The sequence below is a fragment of the Danio rerio genome, chromosome 20 (genome assembly GCF_049306965.1).
Source record: "Danio rerio strain Tuebingen ecotype United States chromosome 20, GRCz12tu, whole genome shotgun sequence".
Taxonomy (NCBI): Eukaryota; Metazoa; Chordata; class Actinopteri; order Cypriniformes; family Danionidae; genus Danio; species Danio rerio.
In genome coordinates this window covers 37,264,422-37,284,297 of record NC_133195.1, presented here as the reverse complement: position 1 = coordinate 37,284,297, position 19,876 = coordinate 37,264,422, and the positions used below count along the sequence as shown (strand labels likewise).

At 36.7% G+C, this 19,876-nt stretch overlaps 2 protein-coding genes across 9 annotated transcripts; both read right to left on the bottom strand.

Moving 5' to 3' along the window:
- Positions 1-990: 990 nt before the first annotated feature.
- On the bottom strand, positions 991-16,646 carry firrm (fignl1 interacting regulator of recombination and mitosis). 7 transcript variants are annotated; one of them, XR_012395500.1, is made up of 25 exons: positions 16,379-16,646; positions 16,121-16,233; positions 15,918-15,957; positions 15,623-15,711; positions 15,006-15,110; positions 14,781-14,921; positions 14,464-14,626; positions 14,048-14,132; positions 12,111-12,249; positions 11,853-11,942; positions 11,703-11,767; positions 10,127-10,275; positions 9,455-9,584; positions 8,084-8,270; positions 7,294-7,376; positions 6,211-6,262; positions 5,482-5,571; positions 5,121-5,306; positions 3,984-4,121; positions 3,599-3,694; positions 3,223-3,336; positions 3,030-3,134; positions 1,977-2,057; positions 1,742-1,873; positions 991-1,359 (listed from the first exon to the last, which is right to left on the bottom strand). XR_012395500.1 is itself a non-coding variant. In XM_073932505.1 (25 exons), exons 1-25 carry the CDS (start codon positions 16,335-16,337, stop codon positions 1,153-1,155), a joined length of 2,775 nt encoding a protein of 924 aa, XP_073788606.1. In that variant the 5' UTR covers positions 16,338-16,646; the 3' UTR covers positions 991-1,152.
- Positions 16,647-17,457: 811 nt separating this feature from the next.
- Positions 17,458-19,427, bottom strand: zp3a.1 (zona pellucida glycoprotein 3a, tandem duplicate 1). Of its 2 annotated transcripts, none has more exons than NM_001013271.1 (8): positions 18,857-19,427; positions 18,668-18,786; positions 18,482-18,585; positions 18,237-18,414; positions 18,043-18,160; positions 17,869-17,957; positions 17,716-17,801; positions 17,458-17,641 (listed from the first exon to the last, which is right to left on the bottom strand). In NM_001013271.1, exons 1-8 carry the CDS (start codon positions 19,403-19,405, stop codon positions 17,556-17,558), a joined length of 1,329 nt encoding a protein of 442 aa, NP_001013289.1. In that variant the 5' UTR covers positions 19,406-19,427; the 3' UTR covers positions 17,458-17,555. The 2 variants fall into 2 exon arrangements, with proteins under 2 accessions (NP_001013289.1, XP_073788447.1); XM_073932346.1 differs by having other exon boundaries at positions 17,538-17,638; positions 18,857-19,416.
- Between the last annotated feature and the right edge of the window lie 449 nt (positions 19,428-19,876).

Here is a 19,876-nt window from a genome sequence, read left to right as displayed (position 1 = left end):
CAGTTGCTGCACATTTCCCGTTTTACCAAATCCCAAAGTGCTCTATTGGATTGAGTCCTGGTGACTGTGGAGGCCAGTTTTAGTGAACTAAACCGTTGATACAAGGCAGGATGAATCCATGCTTTCATGCTGTTGACAGCAAAATCTGACCCTACCATCTGAATGTTGCAGAGAAATCGAAACATCATACCAGGCAAGGTTTTTTTTTTTTTCTCTCCAATCTTCTATTATCCAATTTTATTGAGCCTATGTGAATTGTAGCCTCAGTTTCCTGTTAACTGACAGTAGTGGCACCCAGTGTGATCTTCTGTTGCTTTATCACATCCGCCTCAAGGTTTGACATGTTGTGCATTCAGAGATGCTCCTCTGCATACCTCAGTTGTGGTAGTGGTTATTTGAGTTATTGCTGCCTTTCTATCAGCTCAGACCAGTTTGGCCATACTCCTCTAACATCAACAGGGCATTTGCACCCACAGAACTGCCACACTGGATATTTTCTCTTTTTCTGAGCATTCTCTGTAAACTCTAGAGATGGTTGTGCTTGAAAATTCCAGTAGATCCTCAGTTTCTGATGACCAGCCTGTATGGCTCAGACTACCCTGCCACATTCAAGTCACTTTCTTCCTCATTCTGATGCACAGTTTGAACTGCAGCAGATCGTGTTGGCACTATCTACATGCCTGAATGAATGTTGCTGCTATGTGATTGGTTGATTGGAAATTTTCATTCATGAGCAGTAGGACAGGTGTAACTAATAAAGTGGCCAGTGAGTGTATAATTTTTATGACAGCACAAGATTTTGCCATTGATAGGGTCCATACATGTAATTTTGGAATTAAGGTAGTAATATGTCAAAGCTCAGAAATATCAGTTTACAAGTGCTTCTGAAGATGTGAAAAAAGGTTCAGAAAATGTTAGATATAATAATAATTCTCAATTGCACCATTACAGTGATCACTTTAAAATTCAACAAAGACAACAGACTAGCTCTAAAATGAACAAAACACAATTTTAATCAAGTTTATTAAACAACTTCATAGTCTTTGGAATGACCGTTTATCCCATATAAACTTTTATACAAACATCACGCGTAAACAAATGTAGTGAGATGAAATAATGCAGCCAAGAGGTAGAGGTGTTTTTGAGGTTGAATCAGGATTGCTCTTCAGTAGTGGTGTTGATTTGTGTTATGAGTGTTTGTAAGAGCTGAAGTCTGGCCCTGACCCACTGTGGTGGAGACGGGCTATGCTCTGACCTCTCTATTGCCTGCAGCGCTTTTAAGGCACCCTCTGCTGTCTGGAGATATCGCTCGTACTCCTCTTCTGCTTTGGTCTCCTGTCTTGCCCTCTTCGCACATGGCTGGCACAGAAGAGGATTTATGGAATTAGTATAAAGTCCTGTCAGATTTTTTTTCTTCTAAATTGAGCATTTTTCCTCAGACTCCCATGTATAGGTTCAACAATTTCACTAAATTGAAAGTGAAAGCTAGAAGTGATTCCAACTGACCAAGAGATTAGCTGAATGGATTCCAATATGGTAACAAAATTATTTTAACCCTAAGTGACTTGTTAAATGAGCCTATTTGCAAAAAAGCGCAGTGTTCTGTTGAAGTGGAATAACTGAACATAAACATAGGAGGCATAAAAATGATAATTTTAGATCTGCACATTTTTATCTGAACTACACATTTGTTCTATAGTTGTGTCAAACAGTAGAGTAAATAACCTGGTTATGAACTCACCTCTTCAGTAAGTGGCGTTTGTGCAGGTTGGCTTTTTTCACTCTCCATTTGCTGACAGTGTTTCTCTATAACACACTTCCACTCTTTCAGACGTTCTAGTCTTGTTTCTTCAGACTCTTGCCGTGAGACAGTCTACAGGAAGCAATACATTAACCTATACAGTACAAGGGCCACTGCACTACACAGACAAATGTTGATATAAAAGCCAAAAGTCCTCAAGTCTCTAACTTCATACCTTACTGAGGAAATTTAACACTTTGGATTTGACCTCCTCTGTTTTCAGTGTTTGAGAAATCACTTCCTCGTGGTTTGTTATCTAAGTTAAAAAAGAAACATGAGTTGGATTACAAATATGAACATAGATGAACTAGAATAGATGAAGAGGGATGAGATTTAAGATTTTCACCTAAAACATATGAGTTAATACAGGATTTGCTAGTAATTGCACATTTGGAGCATGTTGGGGGCTGATGAGGACATCGTCCATAATTTAACGTGTAACTGTGAGACTATTTAGGGTGAATTTAAAGCATGTGGTGTGGGCTGTGTGACCGCTGAATGACCTAAAAGTATTATTTTAATATCTCAAAACTAAAACAGCACAAAAAAATATTTTTGCAGCACAAATGAATAAGACCATTTTCACTTCACTTCAATAAGACCATTTTTCAACTTCACAGAGGTAATTTATATTACTTATTACAAATGCACTGCATTGGTGAATTGGCTGCTTATATTTGTCAATTTTTGGCTCAAGTTAAAGCCATTAACATATGAGCAATCATAAGAAAAGCCTAATATAAAACCAATATTTTATTCATTATGTGCTGGTCAATTTGAATTAAAAAAAATTGCATAATAATAACAATGTTAGACCGTTGAACGTTAAATCCAGTCCACATCAAGTGAAAATTATCTGATGATCCAACAGCAAACTAGCTAGTATATCTGATGCCCCTGCTTTGAACTTTAAAACATGATCAAAACAGCGATCTATTTAAAATCTATTTTATTTCAGAAAGGTCAGGTTTTGTGTAATTTCAAAAGTGTCAATTTACTTATGACATACAAATAACTGAGAATTCAATTCAATTCATTTTTATTTCTATAGCGCTTTTACAATGTAGACTGTCAAAGCAGCTTAAAATAGATGAAGTTGTAGAAATGTAAATGTCACTGCTGAATGCCCAAACACTGACTAGCAAATCCAACGATGCGCAGCTCCACGAGCCCCAACATGTTACTTAATTTTAAAAAAAGAAAAATATATTATGGGGGATATTCTAACCTCTGCAAAGCAGCCAAAGGCCTCCAAGACATGATGGAGTATCAGCCAGGATGGGCGAGTCAGAAAACCATTAAATAGAGAACTGATTTGGGGCAAAACTTGGCCCTGCAGTCAAACATATACATAGTCACATGGACAAAACTTAAACAGTCAGATGACTAATTGAAATAAATTAAATAAAATGTGCACATACCTGAATATTGGGAGGAATAAATATTTGTCCCAAGGAAGCAAGAAATTCCAAAGCAGCTAAAAGCAGGTCATCAGGACATTGATGGATACTCAAGCCACTCAAACAGGAAACAGCCTGCAATTTGCCAAAAATAAAAATAAAAACTTGTATCAAAACAAAAACAGGAAACAAAACATCTTTAAATCATTTACAATAAAGAATTATAAAAGGTCCTACAACCAAACTTCAACTTGGAAGTTCTAGTAAAGTCCAGATTTCAATGTTAAGCTGCTTTGACACAATCTACATTGTAAAAGCGCTATATAAATAAACTTGAATTGAATGCAAAGTAAATATGGAGGTAAAAGAAGCAGATGAAGTGCAGATGTAAAATCACCTGAAGGATGATGTGTGGCTCTAAACTTTTGATCAGAACAGCTGATAGTGACAGGAGTAATTTCACAGTGCACTGAAGTGTCACATGTACCTGAACCTGAAATAAGAGTAAGAATACAGCCTTTTTTGCTAAATAATATTACAATTTGTAGCAATGGCTTTATATTTTAAAAGAACATTACTCTGGTAATCATTCTAATATGCTGATTTAGTGCTCAAGAAAGATTATTTATGACTATTAACACTGAAAATAGTTCAGTTGCTAAATGATACAAGGAATTTTCAATTGATGAACAGTATATATTTAAAATTCTATATATATATATCCACGAATTCTTTATTTGTAAAATAAAGTTAATTTCTTCACATAAAGAATTTTACTGAACTCAAAGCCATGAACGCATCACCTGGCTGCTCCTCATGTGACTCCACAGCTGAGAGATGATCTTCACTAAAGACTCCACACATTCATTCTGTGTGCCACTGCCTCCTACAACCAGCAGCACACAGTCCAGTATCCGGTTCTGAATCACAAACAAACCACAGTTCAAATCCTGTACTAGGCAATAAGGGCACCGAGTCAGAACTGACATAATACAAATGTCTAAATTTTTACAACACAATAAAGCTTTGAAGTTTTAGAGTAACAATAGAAGTCCTTGAATCTTCCACTGCCAAAAGGTAAAATTGTGGATTTTGTGTTTATTGTTTATAAATTACAACCCACATCCGGATTAGTTCTGGGGAACACACATTTACAGCATTGGAACTTTAACCTTGGTCTAAGTTTCTCTGTTTGTTCATTATTATGGGGCCAGATTTACTACATTTTGTTATTAAAACAACAACAACAACAACAACAACAACAACAACAGTAAATATTTTTATGAGCAATATCACACTCGTAGCAGTGCAATATGGCTGTATATCGTAGACCGTATCGTATATAGTAAAAAAAAATAGTAATAGTAAAAAAATATATAAAAGCTTTTATCAGTCAAAAATTAACAGGCATGTGATCAGAGGACAAAAAAAGGGGAGAGGCAGAAATTTATGAAAATTCACATTATGTGTGGTGAGAGTGAAATCACATCCTTGATTAAGTGCTTTTTCAAAATACCTACTCAAAAAGAATGTGATTTTGCGAGTACTGAGTCACATTTTGGTAGTGGTTTGTTGTTAGTGAACATTATTATCAACTCCTCTACTGCTTGTTTGCGATCTAATTTGCATTGTGGGTCATAATGGAAATAAACTGCTATGTCTGTCTTTGAATTTTCATATTGTCAGTAGATCACCTGCAGAACTTTCTCAAACCAATTTGCATTTTTATGGGATTGCTGTCAAATTTGTATTGTTTAGCAAATCTGGCCCAGTGGGTGTCTTATTAAATGAGCTGTCTACAGGGAATTTATATGCCTGCACTTTTGATGCTTTTAAAAGCAAGGCCCTGTGTAATTCAACATGATGGCAAACAGAAGTTAAAATAGTTGGTGGTAGCCGTGTCAATTCAGTGCCCTCACCAGTCTCGGTATTTCTCCCAGCCTGCAGCCGCTGTTCTGCCATTCCTCCAGCACCACAGTAGCCCTGTCGAGCACCTGCTCCTCCACCCGCACACGGGCCTCTACACACAGACACTTTAGCAGAGTGTGACGCCACACACAAAGGTTCTCCTCCTGAGAAAGTGGAAAGCGCTCCACAAACTCCACCTGTCACAAAATACTTTTATAAATGTACCATTTAGCTACCCTAGAAACAAAAAGCAGTGGGAAAGGAAGTCAAAAACTATCTCAATCTCATTATTTTGACTTCTCAGGAAGTTTTATTTGGCATTATTGTCATGTTCATGCATTGTATCTGGTAAAATAAGAAAGTGAAAGTAACCTGGTGTTTTGGAGTCATCAGAAAAAGTAGGCGTCTGAGCACCAGGGCCAAGTGAAACAGTTGATAACCCCCAGCAGGACATGCCCTTAACTAAACAGTACAACAATAGTGTTTATGGAAACGGAGTTCATTGATAATGATCTTATTTTTATTGGGTATATAAAAAAAATCTGACTTTTTTGGGCTCAACACTTAAAAGAACCAATTATTAAAGGTTAAAAAAGTTCTGTACTTTTAAAAGGGTCAATAAAATAAAAAAACTTGTATAAAAACGTATTTAAAAGAAAATCAAAAACAGCATCACGTGACAAAGGATTAAACGTTTTAAATGATGTATATTTAATATGTAATTAAACAAAGCTTTCAATATATATATATATATATATATATATATATATATATATATATATATATATATATATATATATATATATATATATATATATATATATATATATGTGTGTGTGTGTGTGTGTGTACACATTTAACCTATAGAACACAAATTGTTTACCCCAGAAAAATATACATCTACAGTAACAGCACACAAGACAAATGTCACAACGGTGCTGTGACGGACAGGTGTGCTCTACCCCATGTGCATTTGACACCAATTGTCAGCTCAATCAGGGTGTTAGAGAGAAGAGTCCCCTGTAGTCCCTTATCCCAGAAAAGATTTCAGAAATCCACAAGAGCACAGAAAAGGTCACATTCCCAAAAGACACAACTTACCAAATGAGCAATAAGGACAACATGATGATAACACAACTCAGCCGTGCCATACCTAAAGAGAGAACAGATCTGTATATAAACACACTCATATAATTCTTTAGAGCAATATACATTCAATGGCCACTTTATTAGGTTCTGAACGCACAACACGTTGCACCTTGAGGTGAATGGATTACAGCAGCAGAAGACCACACCGGGTGCCACTCCTGTCAGCTAAGAACAGGAAACTGAGGCTACAATTTACACAGGCTAACCAAAATTGGACAATAGAAAATTGTAAAAACATTGCCTGGTCTGATGAGTCTCGATTTCTGCTGCGACATTCGGATGGTAGGGTCAGAATTTGGCATCAACATGAAAGCATGGATCCATCCTGCCTTGTATCAACGGTTCAGGCTGGTAGTGGTTGTGGTATAATTGTGTGGGAGATGTTTTCTTGGCACACTTTAGGCCACTAGTACCAACTGATAATCGTGTCAATGCCACAGCCTATTTGAGTAATGTTGATGACCATGTCTCTCCCTTTATGACAACAGTGTTTCCATCTTCTGATGGCTACTTCCAGCAGGATAACGTCATAAAGCGCGAATAATCTCAGACTGGTTTCTTAAACATGACAATGAGTTCACTGTACTCAAAGGGCCGCCAGAGTCACCAGATCTCAATCCAATAGAGCACATTTGGGATATGGTCCATGATGCTATCATGTCAATATGGACCAAAATCTTTGTGGAATATTTCCAGTAAATTGTTGAATCTATGCCATAAAGGATTAAGGCAGTTCTAAAGGCAAAAGGGGGTCAAACCCAGTACTAGTAAGTTGTACCTAATAAAGTGGGCGGTGAGTTTACATTCATTCTCTATACTTAACAAGAATGTTATTTTTAGTAAAGACATTTCTGTATTTTTAGGGGAAAGTTTTGACGGATTGCCAAACCACAATGACAAAAGTCTGGAATTTTTCACTTTAGAAAAAACAGGAATGTCGTAATTGTTCATGCTCTGTGTCTTTGTGACATTTCTGGAAAGTACTAGTCACTGCAGTCTGATGGTCTATGCTCTTGGGTGTGTATCTGTACTTACCGAGCTAGGAAGCACCAGACATCTGTGGCCAAGAGAGCCGTCTGTGTGTCTGCCTGCAATACAGCGGCTAATAATGAGCGCTCCTGAAAAAAGGAAACAGAGGACAGCAAAGATCATATGACATTTCCTATTTATGCTCAAACATCCTATTCAAATTATTGTCACTCAGTGGACATCATTTCAGCATTTAATATCTAACACTGAGCATAAATGGGAAGACTTAAAATGTTCTATTACAAGAAATGATTACTGTATTTTAACATGCCACATCAGACTACAAGGGAAAAAAATAAGTGTTGCAGGAGTTTTAGTTCAAATAAATTGGTTATTCATAACATAAAACGAAAAATATAAAACAAACATAAATATACTCAATTGCTACACAATTTATTATCAACATTAAACCTAAATTAACTTAATTTTGCTTCAGTTTACGCAGCAAATGCTCTTCCAGTCACAATCCAGTAATGGGAAACACCCACACTTACACTTACACTCACACACACAAGCCAATTTAGTAGTTTAAAGCATCAATTTAATAAAGCATTTAGTTGTTTAAATCTCATTCCAAATGCGTTATATCATATTAATATGGCATATTAACAGCAGTGATTAATCACTTTCGCTCTCTTTAGTACCATGCATTAATTAATTTGACTATTAAAACAATATAATTAGCCAAATACTTGTGTCAAGCTGGAATGTGGCTTGTCTTTCTGTAAGACTTAAAAGAAAGAATATGCCCAAAAAATACTTTGATTGAATAAAGGTTTAAAAAGAGACTACTGACCAGTGGAGGGAAGTGTTGAGCGGGCAGAACAGCCACACAAGCACACATATGCACACACACATGCTGGTGCAGACTGACTGTACCCTGAGCCTGGCCTCGCAGCATTACCCCTGGTAAACACACTGGTACTAAACGCTCCAACACACACAGCCGGAAACTCTGGAACACCGCCTCAAACACGGACCATCTGAAGAAACAGAGGTTTTACTTGTGAAATTTACTATCGTGAGCAATGCTAAACTGCATCTGAAGAGAACTAATCAGTGTGAGGCGTAGTAAACGATAAAACAAATTGGATAAACTTAGATAAACTTTGTTTTATTGAAATTTTTATATAAATTGAAATCTGAAAATGTTTTCACTAACTGCCAAGCCAATTCAGGGATAGAAGAACAATTAAAAAGGCTGTAAACTCAACTGCATCAATGCTAGTCTGCAAGACTTTCATGAGATCATGTGACCATGATATTATCCAACAGTCCACCTGAAATACGCCGCTGTGCTGTGTGTGAATGAGAGAGAGCATGCATCCAACGTGGTGCTGTGTGTCGCTTATTATAGGCGGTCTGGACTCTGTAGCACCCAGCTGGACGTTTTTTGGGAGGCCCATTTAATCTCTATACATTTTGCATTCTTCCTTGGCTCAGTAGTATGTACCTGCTATGTGTATAGCAATAATGCTGATATGAGATATGAAACACAATAGGTAGTTGGCAAATATATAGAGGGGATTGGGTTGTAAATTTGACTTTAAAAGAGTAGCCTCACCAGCCATAAACGAGGTACTCATGTCTCATTATAAAATGAACAAAACTGACATTTAGCCAACAATCCTTGCACGACCTACACTTTTTTACGTTATCTCCCGCTTTTAGTAGTACCCAATTTTAATGTGAGATTTTGAAAACCAGATCTTAATTTAGCGGGAAGGGTCGGGTAGAAAACATGGCGGGTCGGGCAGCGGGTGAACAAAGGCTGAATATACAGCGGGATCAATCTGGTGCGGAATAAAACCTGGTGGCAGCAGGACTAAAAATTCAGTTCTGCACAGATCTCTAGTGCACATCATGATTTTGATCTATGTTGATCTTGGAACATCATTTTTTTTTTTTTTTGAAAATGAAATTCATACTTATTTCCTACCCCTAAACCACTATAACTGTAAATGATTCCCAAAATCAGAGGGTAATAATAGTTGGACAACAATCATGTAGAAGTGCTAAACCCAACCGTAAGCCTAAACTTAACATAAACAGTAAATGTATCCTTTAATTGTGAATGGCTGATTGAAATGTTGTACCAGGATCAACATAGATGTTAATCCGGGAACATGTCCTACTTGGTGAAATCAAGTTGGCAACTGTAAAGTACCTTGGAGTTTCTTCTGGAAACTGGCTGCCATCGCTCCACAGCCGCAGCGCTTCTTCTGGCTGGGATGACAGCTTACCCATAACATTCACCAGCAGCAGACACTGTGGTAGAAAAAGTTTGGCACTGCTCTCTAAAATTCACAAATAATAACAACAACATATTTGAAACAAGACAATGTTTGAAAATGTTGCATATATGCAAAAAATAATCATTTATAAGTCTGTGGTTAATCTGAAAACATCAAATTACAAATAAAATGAATTTTCCAAATGTCTACATAAGATCGGTCATGAAGTGCAACACCACATTTTGCAGTGCGTGATGCACTGTCCTGTAATAATAAAAGGGCATGAGCACATATTCAATTTAAGTGACCTGGAAATGCTCAGGATCTACACTCAGCAGTGTGTCATGGACAGTCAGTCTCTTGTGCATTTCTTATATAATCGCTTCCGTGACATGAAATAAATTAATACCCTATTCTTCTCATCCTGCTGAGATCTTTCCTGAGATCACACATATTACACTCAACACAACATTAATGTCCAGGTTGAATGATCTATAAGCTTAGAATGGACAAGCAAAACACTTGAGGAAGGAAATGTTAAAAGTAATTTTCTGGAGTTCAAGAGGACACTGGAAGACGATACGATTATTTGAAAAAGATCTCACGATGGTCTGGGTTCAGGACAGACTCAGCGAAGGGTTGAAAGGACATCATTTGTGTCAGCATGGCATCCATAGGAACCAGAACTGCCACTCTCAGCTCCTCACTAAGTGTAGGAGGCACGGATGGGGCACAGAGAGATGGAAGAAACTTGCTAATGAGTGGAGAAAAAAATTTTAATTCACAATTAGACATCATGACCAAAACAGAGAAATTTAACAGATGATATATAAATAAACATCTGGCAAAAGTGTGATTCTTGGTTTTTAGGTTACTGTATTAGATGGTTTTATAAAATGATGAATCGTATAAATAAAAGATAAAAAAAATGTTAACCCCTTTAAACACAGCAGATGTGCTTATTAAAATTACAAACTTTTGAGTTTTCCAGTGTTTGCATTTAATTAAGTATAAATCATCACCAGAAAATTACAAATCCTGTGGGAAAAAATGTAAAGTATATAAGGCTATGTTCACACTGTGAGGCTTAGTCTAATTTTTTCTCTGATCTGATTGTTTTGCATAGCTGTTCACATTGTTGTTATAAATGTGGCCAATATCAGATTTGCAGTGTAAACAGATCTTGGTCCTAAACTGACCTGTATTTGTAAAAGTATAATTAAGGACATGACAAAAAGTCTAATTATGCACACAATGTGTATACTGTACGAAGTACACTGTCAGTTAATGCTTCATATGATTATTGCCCTTTTCATAGACAGCCATGGTGTATTTCATGAACTGTAAAGGCTTGTCCTGCAACTACTAATGTGTATTTCACCATTTGTAACCTAAAATAAGTCTCTTGTGATTGAAATCACTGATAATTTGTAATTTATGACAACCGCAGTGCAAGTCTTTCTGACCACCGTTGTAGTGAACTTATCAAGGGTAATGAGCAGCCGCAGACTGAACTGTGAAGGCGGAGTTGGTTTATCTCTGTTTGCGGAGTTATTTCATTTTACTTCGTTATAAACAACAGGCACATGAAGAAGGGGGATTTGGATGCTTGCCTTGAGCACTTGCCTTTTTTTCTTTGGAGAGAAAGTTTCCCTTGAAATGAAAGCGCACCCTCCTTTGTGTACAGATCCCCCATCCGTAACACTGCTCTTCAGCTTTGCGATCAACGCGTACCCCAATCGTGAACCAGACTGGTTAACAGGCACGTCTACTATGCTGAGGAGTAAATGTAGTAGTTTGCAGCACAGAATGATGACGCATGTCACTTAAAGATTATGTAAAAGTCTACATGATCTTTCACACTGCAGTCGGATTGCAAAACATTAGATCTGTACCTGATTTAATTCTACATATGAAAGTGGCACAAATCAGAACTGAAAAGATCACATTCCATGCGGTTTGGGCTGTTCACACTGTCATTACCCGAGTCACGTGGGCATAAAAATCTGACTCGGGTCACCTTTGACTTCAGTGTGAACATAGCCTAATACTTAAAACTTTATTAAAACCCCAAGCCAGCAGAACAGTGTATGTATTTATTGATTTTTCTTTTTAAGACAACTTGAGAAAACTTTGACTTTTTAACTTTTGACACTTTTTAAGAACCAGCAATGTAATTACCTATTGATTTGGAGATACAACTGGTGAAATCGACTGCATGACTTGGAAAGAAACACTTTAAATTCCTATCACAAAAAAAAACATTATTGTTGTTTTAGACTGTTAAAATCATGGTCTGGTCATGGAGGAATAACTTTCATTTTAAGTTACCTTTGTGTAGTGGACTAATGTGTTGGCAAAAAACCTGCACATCTTTGTTGCTTTTTGGAAAAGCTTGTATTCTGGAGAGTGTACAGCTTCCTATTAAAAACAAAAGGAGGAAGGCAGAGTCGAGTTGACCTTTCTTGCAACAACACATTTTCTTAACAGTGTTATCAAAAAAGTCCCTGGCACGTGTATCTAGGTCATCGTTATTACCACTAAAAATACCATACCAACTATTAACTTTAACTGAAGGGTCTCCTTTACCTGTAGGCCTGCCTGTTGGATCTGTTGAGCCAGCTCAAGACAGTTCTCGACAGACCTACACAGGTCTTCACATAACGCAAAGGAAATGTCAGTGTGGTGAAGCCGATCCTCTACTAGAGACTGGTACTTGATACTCTGTCTGAAATCAATGCGAACTGTTAGCACAGTCATTATGTGCAATTAAATAATCATTTATAAACAATGGGCAAAAGGTTTTTTTATGATCATTATCTTGTTATTGAAAAAGTTTCCTGGCTTAGTTTACTCACTTATAATAAAAAAAAATCAACAATCTAATGTAGGGGCATCACAGTGGTACAGTGGGTAGCACGATCGCCTCACAGCAAAAAAGGTCGCTGGTTTGAGCCTTGGCTGGGTCAGTTGGCATTTATGTGTTGAGTTTGCATGTTCTCCCTGTGTTCCCGTGAGTTTCCTCTGGGTGCTCTGGTTTCCCCCACAAGTCTAAAGACATGTGCTATGGGTAAATTAGGTAACCAAAATTGTCCGTAGTGTACAGTATATGTGTGAATGAGTGTGTATGGATGTTTCCCAGCCATGGGTTGCAGCTGGAAGGGAATCCGCTGCATAAAACATATGCTGGATAAGTTGGCAGGTCATTCTGCTGTGGTGATCCCAGATTAATATAGTGACTAAGCCGAAAAGAAAATGAATGAATGAATGAATCTAATGTAATTTGATCATTTGACATACAAGTTATTTTCAACCAGGGTGTTATAAAAAAAAAACATCCATTCAATTACACTTAATTTTTTAAATAATTTTAAATGCTACTAAGAATTTGAGAGGCTAAATGACGTAATATTCTGATGTTGCTCAAGAACAAAGGTCCATTTTTGCTTACTGAACTTTTCAGAATATGTCACTTTTATTAAGTGAAACATGCTGCATTGTACTGACATATCTAATGCAATTAACGAAATGTCAATATAATATGTCAAAGCACACATTATATTGATACTAAATGAGAGGGTTGTAAAAGCAACTGTATAGTGCATTTCTCATACAGCACACAGCATGTATCAGCAGGGTTTCTGCAGGTTTATTCAAGCCAAATTTAATACTCTTTTAAGACCATTAAGATTTTAGACTCATACAGAGCTAAACACTAAGGATTTTTTCTAATGGCCAAGTTACTTCTGTAAATAGTTTTTGTATTAATACAAGACCTTGCAAAAGGATGTATTGCTTTAGTTTTCTTTGCCTGATTAGGGAATTTAGTTTGGATAATTTGCTGTAAAATGTAAGTAACTGCTGTTGTGAATTGTATCTCTTTGCAATAAAATACTTAAATATAAAGAAAAGGTTTGGAAATTGATTATTTGTTATTGGGATTCAGCCTGATTGGGTAGCTTTACCTGTACATAGAAAAAAATATGACTTGTTTAAAATGAGTTAAGAACTACCAGACAATATTTTAGTTATTAAAGTCTAAAATTTTGTTCTTGAAATTTAAGACATTTTAAGATTTTTAAGACCCTGCAGACACCCTGATCAGTTTTACTTTAAATTCGTTTGGGCTTGTTGTTTAAAATAATGCTACTTATAAATGAATGCCACTATAATTTCTGCTTGTTTGATTTTTCATTCTTTTATATATTCTATATACTGTTACATTAAACTACTTTGTTCTGAAGTAAGGAGAACTAAAATACAAGGTTTATTATGATTAATTTAATTACCTTTTCTTTAATAAAAATGTGACTAGCAATGTGTAATACAGTCAGATCAAATGTGACTTATTGTTCTGGAAAATATTGTAGATTAAATATAGTCTTAGACAAATGGGGTACTTGGAGTCAAAAAATTTAATTTCAGCTTCAACTTCAAATAATGAAATAGCACTCGACACAAAATGAACATTTAAAATGGTTTCTATTCAAACAAATATAATACTTCATGATGCACATTATACTCACTTAATAATAAATTTCCATGTGTTGGCATGTAGAGCAATGTCCAGCCTGGATATGATCAAGCATATGTCCAGCAGACTGTGGATCACTGCAGGCCAAAAAATTTAAGTTAAATACATACAGTAGTCAACACTTGAAGCAGATCCAAACCTTTTATCAAAGTTGTCCTAAAACTTTTGAACAATTCTTGTCTTAGAACTATTTTCAAAACTTTTTTGATACACTTCAAATCTTGACTCTTTACTAAAAATTGAGTGGAACAATATTAAACATTTCCATAATGATGCCACAAAAATAAGAAAACTAAGATAGTCTATAAATTATCTTATTCTGAATTATATACAAACATGGTTGGTCTTGTTAAACACCAATAATAAAAATTATAAGATTATAAGTCCAAATTAAAAGATGCCACAAACCTGTGACAATATCTGAAATTTCCTCCTCAGATGCAGTGTCTTCAAAGTTAATCTTGTCCAAAAGTTCCATCAGGCCCTTCTGCAAAGAATAAGCCTCTTTAAAGAGGCCTTGGAGGAGATCACCAACCAATGACAGTCTTCCACTGTACATGACCTCACTGTCCTATAAACATATCAACATAATACTGAAATCTACAGCAAATATAATTATATGTATAACCACTAAAACAGATAAGAGGTGTTGTTAGTTTAGACATATTAATTCCATTTTAAGGTATGTTTGTGTATTATTTTATATCAAGTAAAGAATAACAAACCTTGCAGTGCTGAAAGGTGTCCTTTAGGACTCCAAGGATGCAAGAGGGCAAAGAACGAATGTTGCTGAAGGAAACAGACTCTTCAATGGAACAGACATGTCTCACACAGCCAGAGAGACACTCCAGTGTCTGGACCATCGTCTGGCCAAAAACACAGCAGAAGAATGCTCTATGACCAGAGAATGACTGACTGAACAAGACTGAAATATTATCAAATATTCAAACCTTCAGGATTTTTCTCAGAAATAATTGCAACTCTGTGTTCTGACTAGAAAGGCCTCCAATTTGCTTGCTGATTTCTTCCAAAAGACTTGCGAACACTTTTACAACCTGTGAATTGTACAAGACATTGTGGAAACATGCTTAATTGTTGAATACTTGTGGAATTTTTAGAGGGATGGAATAAGTAACGGTAAGATCTTCTTTAACGGACTGGTTATGGCAGAATTTGGCAGCATGTTGTCTAAGCCAGACATCAAAAGTGAAAAAGACTGTGCATCCAAAAAACACACAAGTCCGAACTACTGTATATAGCAGGAAACAAACACAGTAGGCCAAATACATTGGATAAAAGAGTAGCCAGAAGATCTGGTTTGGTAAAGTCAATTGATCCACTACCCAAGCACAATAATTGATTAGGTTGTTAAAAACAATTATACAGTACTCCTATTTGCTGTTGATCGAATATTAATAACATCTAAGTGTGCTTATTCTTTTATTATCTTCGTGACTTAATAGTATGGTTTAAATATCACATAATTAATAAGAAAATGCACCAGAGCATCAAATAAAAAGGGCAACCTGTGATTAAACAGTCATTAGAAGAAATTTAAATCTCAAACCTTGGGTAAAGCAGTGGAGAAACATCCCGTCTCTAAATCAGATAGAGAGAGATGAGGGAGAAACCTGCTTGTGATTATTTGCAGAATATCTGTGGAGACACAAAAATGAAAAAAAAAACTTAAAATGATGCATTATTAAACAAAATTAATGTTTATTGGGGGGGAAAGCAATAAAAGCTCATACAATAACAACAACAAAAAAATCTGAAAACACCAAGGACGTTTATTTGACACTTATTTGCTTCAACGTGTCCCAAGTCAGAAACTGTAGAAAATGATGACAGCTCAGACTTACTTGTATGCTCTTCCCAGCTGTCAGTATCATGATGCATGGCGTGCAAGAGTCAAGGATAATTTAAGAACAAACGCCATCACAGGTAACGTAAGTTGGTCCTACACAATCAAATACACGTGTGCAACTCCTGGCCACATTCAAATACTGCCTTCAACGTTATTAACGTTAGTGAACAGGGGAGAAAAGTGTTCAGAAAAGGATATAACTAGTTTAGGCAGGACAGTTTTGAGTTCTTGTTGACAGGTCTCCTGGTTCCACTGAGAAACTTCGTCCAAGAGAGTCACTTGAGACATCGTGGTCACTTTTAAAAACACACCTTATAAACAAAGTTGCAACTTACATTAACAAATCTCCAGCCGGCATATCGATGGCCAAACATGTATACTTAAACAAGATAACTTTACCCGTTATATTATTCATTCAGTTATACACCTTTTAGAACAAATAACTAGACAACTTACGTACTCGCTCAAAAGGAAAATTAGCGTGTAATAACGCGTTGATATGGTGATTATTTACAATAACATCTTAGGACTTTTGATTTCCTTGTGCTGCTGGTCGACTCGGTTCGCCAGTTCTGTATGGGGGTTCCAGAAGCTTAAAAATCGGATCAAGTATAGGTCTAGGCAAATACATTGCTCATGTTGTCAGGGTATTTCTTACTAGTTACAGGTATCATGGAAGAAATGCTAATCAAATGTCAGTATTAAGCTGGTACTCGTTTTACTTAAAATGACGATGCTTACACCCCCCTTTATACTTCAAGTGGTATCGCTCAAAGTTTCCCGCCGTTTTGATGTGTGTGCCTAAACTCATCTCATTTACACCGCTCTCTACGACGATTGGTCTGCTATTTTGCAAACGTCATTTATAATCCAATCACAAACGAGCGATTGTTCAATCGATGATAACTAAATGGTGACGCTGTGAAACAGCACCACCGTGATTTAAACAAGTTTAACCTAAAATGCAAGCGTTTTACTCCAAAAAGTATAGCAATGTTGTGTAGGATTAAGAGTCAACCACACCATGTTAAATTAAACTAAAATTGCGAAACATAACTGAATTAAAGGGAGTAAGAACCTAGAACTTTTGTTTTGACAAGTTTAGTTTAAGATAAAGGAGGAATTTAAGAAACGAGTTTCAGGTTAGAAACAGAGGGACATGTCAGATACACTCATCTAAAAGACTTCCATATATTTAATAAAAAAATAAATAAAAAATAAAAAGCATTTTGTAAGAACACAAGTTACAGTAATTTTGAAGCTAATTTGTAACTAAACCAACCAGCATACATAATTCAGCCACGTGCACTGAAAGAGTAATAATTCTTAACGTAAAGTAGCCTTTTTATTGCATATAACGATGGAAATTTTTTTCTTGAGTAATCTTAGAAGACAAGATTACATTTATTTTTAAGTTGCATTTATAAATATTCAGTACCATATAATGCCTTGAGGGGGGGGTGGGGTGGTATCTGGAAGAATGTGCTGCACTCGTCGCAAGACAAAAAAAAAAAAAAAAACACACACTTTTATTATTAGGAAAAGGGCCAAAATTTAATGCAGTCTGTCAACAAAACCCTCTTAAATCCTATAATGACACACACCAATTCAGAAGAACTTAATATTTTTTTATTTAAAAAGAAACCACTTTAATGCCAGATGTATGTGCAGGGATTTGGAAGGGACCAACTTGGGCTTTTCCCTCATACTGAATACCTGCTGTGAAGAGAAAGCAAATAAAGTTACAATGAACTCAAGACAAATCCAATTCATTTGAGCTTAGTGAAAAATACCTGGAGCTACGGTTAACTGAGTCTTTTGTCCACAGCTGGTATCACAGCAAGCACACACTTGATCACCTCCATCAGCAGAGACCCAACTAAAGCAGAACAATTGTAAGGGGAAGTGGGTCAAGTTAAAGAATAAGTGAATCCAATAGGACTTACCCATTTTTGATAAAAGAACAAGCCTTATGGTGCTCATTAATTAAAGACTGAGCAGCTACAGTTGCTTTCAGAAGACATGTGATGTAAATCTGCAGGTACGGGAAGAAAGAAACATTAGACAGAGCCAGAGGCGTTAAAACAAAAAGTACCAAAAAGTTGCTTTACAATACATACAAATCCACTGATTTCCTTCTGGAACCTGAAGGCCTCCAACTGAAACCGTAGTTTGTTATCTTGCACTCGCGGCAGAAATTTAGAGGATGAGCCAGTGTACTTAGCGTCAGTGAGACAACTAAAACAAAATAGCCAGCTTTAATCATCAACTATAACTCTAGACTTGCAGAGATCCTTCAAAAAGGTCTTCTTACCCATGATTTTCAATGACAGAATATGCAGGAGCAGAGTTCACATCAGGGGTTGCAGTGGCCACACAGGCATCCACAAAAACACGGAGGGGAACATGGTTATACTGACTCACAGATGCCTCAATATTAAAGATGTCACCCAGGAAGAAGACATTGGTTGGCCTCTCATACATCCAGTCATCTGCAAAACATACAGACAATGAGCTTTCTGAAACCATAAGGTGATAAATAGAGGCAGCAGTACAAACCAGTCATAAGCTTCAGCGAGAAGACCAGAACATCCTCTGCAACAGCAGTGGCTGCATATGGTGTCCAAGCTGGCAGCAGGGCAGAACTGCTCACATTGTGTTTCCTGTAATCAAACAGCCCAAAAATCAGGCAATCAAATCCAAACTACATAATTGGCAGAGTAGCAGATTTAGGAAAACCTTTACCTGGAATAGTGGCACTCAATACCAACTGTAGTTGCAATAGACCTTGCAACTGGAATATTCGGCAATACTGCTGGTTTATAATCAATGGTGAACACATAGACAAGTTCATCTTCAGTCATCTGGGAAAAGAAATAATGGTTTAGAAACAGAACTACACCATAAGAGCAAATAGACAAGAAGGAAACCCACCACAAGCTGACTGCCACAATCCTGAAGAGCTGACTGAAAAATGAGAACTCCTGCAGCTGTATCTACATCCAACACACCACAGCCTCCTAGAGAGAAGGAAGAGGGCTCAAGCAGGTGACCAGTGCCAAAAAAGTCCTGCTTCACCTCCACATGAACACCATTCTCAAAACACTGGACTGCCACGGTGTTTGGAGTCTGAGGTTGATGCAACTGAAAGTTAACGTCTAGCTGTGCTGGCTTTTCTTGGACAAGTGGGAACTTCCAGTCAACCTTACTGGAAACTGGGCTCAGCATTTCTTGTTTGGACTGAACGCTTGATACCAGATTTGAAGCCAGTGGAGCCCTCAGAGACTCAACTTTAACAGGACCTTGAAGTAGTTCCCAATGTCCCCTAAGCGGATCCTCATGTATATGAGGACCTCCGATCATCTTCCAGTGGTCTAAAGAACGGGCCTGTGGTCTGGCACTGAACACTGCATCAACTGCAACCAGCAGTAAAAAACCAAGCACACGTTGACTAGACCACATTGTCAGACACCAGTAAGCCATACAACTACACTGCAGTGAAATCACTTAGACCTTGTTTATAGTGTCCTGAATATTAGTTCTGCCCACATCCAAACAAGCTTAATTGGTCAGTGGACCATCCCAATCACAGAATCAGTTATTCAATTACAATGATGGTCGGTCACTAATTAACTCTACAAAACTCATTGACTAAAACTACTGGCTACTATTTTGTGAAACTAAGATATTAATAATGTTTTTACATTGTTTATTTTCATGGGCTCATATTCAATAATAATTCATATTTATTATGTGCAATCAAGTCTGACAGATTAATATATATGCATACTACATAATACATTTAGATTTATGAAAACATACAGCAGTAGATCCAATAAGGTAATGCAGAAACAGGAAAGTAATTACACATTAGAATCCAGTTTTACTGTTTGTAGAATCACTGTAAAGGGAGAAAAAGGTCTGTAAAGAGATGATGCCCATAACATTGGCAGG